The 4,469-nt window shown below is 33.1% G+C and overlaps 1 protein-coding gene across 1 annotated transcript; it reads left to right on the top strand.

The window, feature by feature from the left end:
* The first annotated feature begins 1,011 nt into the window (after nt 1-1,011).
* On the top strand, nt 1,012-4,151 carry LOC127102912 (uncharacterized). Its single transcript, XM_051040229.1, has 6 exons — nt 1,012-2,193; nt 2,292-3,182; nt 3,494-3,571; nt 3,663-3,772; nt 3,906-3,984; nt 4,083-4,151. Exons 1-6 carry the CDS (start codon nt 1,012-1,014, stop codon nt 4,149-4,151), a joined length of 2,409 nt encoding a protein of 802 aa, XP_050896186.1.
* Nucleotides 4,152-4,469: the final 318 nt, after the last annotated feature.

Raw genomic sequence — 4,469 nt, 5'->3', positions numbered from 1 at the left:
TCACTCTATGTGGTCAGTTTCACATGTTAATTCTTGAATCTTTATCAATTTATAAAAAAGGAATTCTTAATGAAATATATAGCTTTGGAAACATTTAACCTCGAATTGGTTAGCCACCATGTTTGAAGGGTAGTTAGTTAATGGATAATCACTCTTTAATTAATTTAATTAATTATATTTAATTGATTTAGTGGATTGTCATGTCCACAGCTTCTAGAATCATATTGGTTGTTATATTTTATGAAAAATGTAAAGGAAAACAAGAGATCAAATGACTGCCACTACATATTTTCTTTTAAAAGAAAACATAATAATAATGCAAAAAATAGTCAAAACCTATAACAACATACAGAATCGCCTCTCTTAAATTTTGGAATATAAGCTTCCAAATTTATGGTATATATAATAGTCATAAGAGAGAAGCTTACCGATAAGAAGATTTCCTGCTGCATCTATTGTTGCTGTCATTGAAACTGATAAGTTATGTTCATTGTCGGATGATTCCAAACCAGAAATAGATGGATGGTCAACATAACCTGCCTCCATCAAGCCATGGTTCAATTGAAGAGAATTGAAGTTCTGAAGTGCGAGTAGGTGACCCTTCACGCCAAACAGAATAAATAAAATAATACAGAAAACAATCAGACGACAAAATAAATTGATCAGATCAAAACATTTTATTCATTTTAAAGGGTTTAGTTTTACTCATGATACGACAATATTATATTTGCATGACCATGAACTTAGGATCAATAATCCAAACATTTTTGTTTCGGCACCGACATGTTTTAGATGAGTGGCTAGAATGCCCTAGCAGGATTTCAGAATCCAAAAGTCAAAGCCAACTAATATCCTGAAAGTCATATGACATAACAAAACTCAAAATACAAAATCAAGTAAGACTATGACTTGAAATTTAAAACCATCCCACCTTTAATTTTAATTTTGGAGAGAAGCATTATTGTAGAAAAATGAAAGTTTAGAGGGAAATTTGAGATTTGAATGTTGAGAATGATTTTTCAACAGAGTACAGATAAACAAATTCCACAAGTGCGCTTTTATGATCATCAGCGAATTGCAGATGTGTTAAATAATGAACGCAACTCCAAAACAATGCTCACACAATTCTTTGCATTGAATCTACGAGATCCACAAGCAAGAAAGTATCTGTATAGAGAGATTCCAGAGCATTATTGTTGGAACAAGCGGGATATGGAATGGCATCGTAGGCGATCAACAAGAAAAGTTATCGGGAGAATCTATACGGTATCACCTTCAGAGGGAGATAAGTTTTACTTGCGACTGTTGTTATCGCATGTCACAGGTTCAACCAGCTGGGAGTATCTTCTTACAAATAATGGCATGACTTTTAGTACATTCAAAAAATCAGCCGAGGATAGGGGATTTCTAGAGACTGATCATAGTATTCGTGATTGTTTGGTTGAGGCTACGAGTCTCCGAATGCCATATGCTTTACGAAGGTTATTCGTGACGATTTTAATATTTTGTGAACCTACTGATGTTAGAGCCCTTTGGAATGAGTTTTTTACACATATGGTAGAGGATTATCAAACAGCTAACAATGTTGTGGAATCAAACTTAACTAATATGTTGTTGAAGGTCTTGAATGAACTCTTAAACCTGCACGGTAAAAAGATTGATGATTATGATCTCCCATCTTTACCCCCTAATACAATAGACAGAGGTGCAGTTCCAAGTATCATACAAGAGGAGTTAGCGATCGATATCCCCAATGAAGATATTGAATATATTGCTATGTTAAATAATGATCAAATGATTGCATTCAACACCATTATGAATGTAATTGTTCAAAAACACAGTGGAGTATTTTTTGTTGATGGTCCAGGAGGAACAGGTAAAACATTCCTTTATAGAACATTAATGGCAAGTTTAAGAAGTAGAGGAGAAATTGTCTTAGCAACTGCATCATCTGGTATAGCTGCAACATTGTTACCCGATGGTAGGACTACACACTCTCGATTTAAGATACCTATTGATATTCAACCGAGTTCCATTTGTGGTATTGAAAAGCAAAAGGATCTTGCAAATCTCATTAGAGTTGCTGCCGCAATAATTTGGGATGAAGCACCAATGACAAACAAAAATTGTTTGGAAGCCTTAGATCGATCATTACAAGACATTTGTAGCAACAGTGCTCCATTTGGTGGAAAAGTTCTGATCATGGGGGGGGGGGGGGGGATTTTCGTCAAGTCCTTCCTGTTGTAAGAAAAGGTACTAAGGCACAAATGATTTCAGCGTGTATTGTTCAGTCTCATTTATGGAATCATACCAAGATTTTGCATTTGCGTCAAAATATGCGATCATTGCATGATCAAGAGTTTGCAGAATTTCTTATTCGCAGTGGTGATGGTGTCGAACCTACCAAACCAGATGACATGGTGAGGTTACCTTTACATATTGCAATCCCATGGGAAGGTGAACATTCCATACAAGTACTTATCCAACATATTTTTCCTGATCTAGAATTGCATGGTTGGGATGCCCCATATATGGTACAAAGAGCTATTTTGACACCAACAAATGATGATGTCCAGAAATTGAATGATATGATTATCGATCAGTTTCCAGGAGAAGAACATAATTTGTTATCGTTTGACGAGGTTGAAGGAGATAATCATGATTTATACCAGCAAGAATTCTTAAACTCAATTGCACAAGGTAGTTTGCCACCTCATATTCTAAAGATAAAAAAGGATGCACCATTGATGTTGTTACGAAATCTAGATCCTAGATATGGATTGTGTAATGGGACCCGGTTATTATGTCGTGGTTTATTTATGAATATGTTGGATGTGGAAATCCTGACAGGAAGCAACGCAAGAAAACGTGTTTTTTTGCCTAGAATTAAAATAAAAACATCTGCAAGTGATGGACTGCCTTTTGTCCTTAGTAGAAAGCAGTTTCCTGTGCGACTAAGTTTTGCAATTACAATAAATAAATCACAAGAACAAACCATTCCAAATGTTGGAATATATCTTCCACGACATGTTTTTAGTCATGGACAGTTATATGTGGCTTTATCCAGGGGTGTTTCACAGACTACAACAAGAGTTTTAACCAGGGAAGGAAAATTGAAAGGAGAAGATGGTGACTACACAAAAAATGTAGTCTACAAACAAATTCTTTTATCGCACCCGCAGGTATTTATTAAGTACATTGAAAAAATTGCTCACGCGTTGATTCCCATTTTGGTTACACGACATACCAAGCTTATATTGTATTATTTATATCATAGATAGATAATAACTAAATATAATTTTCTTTTGCTTTAATATACATCCAAACTAGAACACGATGAAATCTTCCAATTATGTAGGGAGTTGAGACGAAAGAATGTTGAAACTTGCTTCGACATGAAAGTAAGTTATACTTAATCATTTATTTTATGCTTTTATGTTAGATATAAATGGGGTGATAGTTATTCTCACTATTCTTATACAATAAATTTTAGATATCAGACTTTGAAGATAAATGGAACACGTGGAAGGATGAACAAAGTATTTCATCCATCGGCAAACTCGACAATAAGGTGTATTTATCTTTTCCGTAATACGTATGGAAAAAATTCTTGCACTTTCATCACTCTTTCACTAACATTTTTATCATCCTCATTGAAACAGGTCAAACGTTTGAAAATTTACTCCATCGGTTGGAGCTCCACGGTGATAACAGATAAAACACAACTTTGGAAAATGGTGAAAAGAGAAATAATATCTCAAAGGATGGAGAGGTTTTTATTTAATTCATTTAAGAATATATTTACTCTAGATTATTTTTGAATGCATGAATTTAACTGCTATTTGTGGTTTATATAAATAAAACCATGTATATTTACTAAGTCCATTGTTTTCTTTATTTACCAGAAATTCAGGTAATTCAGAAACAAGTCATAATTGTTGTTCTACGAAATCTAGACTAAAACAAAGTATCTCCATTCTCCAGGTATTATTTGAGTCGCAATAAACCATATTATATTCAAACGAGTCAAGTGTTTTGAATGTATTTCTTTTATAATATGACATTTCATCATGTATTTGTAGTTTTTTAAATCTCAAGAGCGCATTGATAAAGGGATGTACGAAGAATTGATTCGAATCTTTATAAGGTAAGCAAAAGCTATATTACACTACTTACTATTATTTTTACTATCTTTTTCATTAAAAAAAGTCTAATTTAAGAGTCTTACATTTTTTCTTTACTACGAAAAAAAATTGCAGAAAAAAATAAAATACTTCGAATAGAGATTTCATGTTCGGCATTCCTCTTAAAGAACGTCATTGATTACACAGTATCAATATTACTTTGCATGTTTCGATATAATTTTGAATATCTTTATTTACGGTTTTCAAAATATATTAATATTATTTTTAATGTGACCTACAGTAAAAACCTCATAAAAAGAAACAAATATTTATTTTCCTCTACGC

Source organism: Lathyrus oleraceus, chromosome 7, assembly GCF_024323335.1.
Source record: "Lathyrus oleraceus cultivar Zhongwan6 chromosome 7, CAAS_Psat_ZW6_1.0, whole genome shotgun sequence".
Taxonomy (NCBI): Eukaryota; Viridiplantae; Streptophyta; class Magnoliopsida; order Fabales; family Fabaceae; genus Lathyrus; species Lathyrus oleraceus.
This window is presented reverse-complemented; position numbering and strand designations above follow the sequence as displayed.

What these genes read in the sequence shown, in the direction of transcription:
- LOC127102912 (XM_051040229.1), top strand. Translation starts at nt 1,012, where the DNA reads ATGATTTTTCAACAGAGTACAGATAAACAAATTCCACAAGTGCGCTTT. An exon ending in GTGCTCCATTTGGTGGAAAA is followed by an intron (nt 2,194 to 2,291) that starts GTTCTGATCATG and finishes TGTATTGTTCAG; the next exon opens with TCTCATTTATGGAATCATAC. An exon ending in AAAGTATCTCCATTCTCCAG is followed by an intron (nt 3,985 to 4,082) that starts GTATTATTTGAG and finishes ATGTATTTGTAG; the next exon opens with TTTTTTAAATCTCAAGAGCG.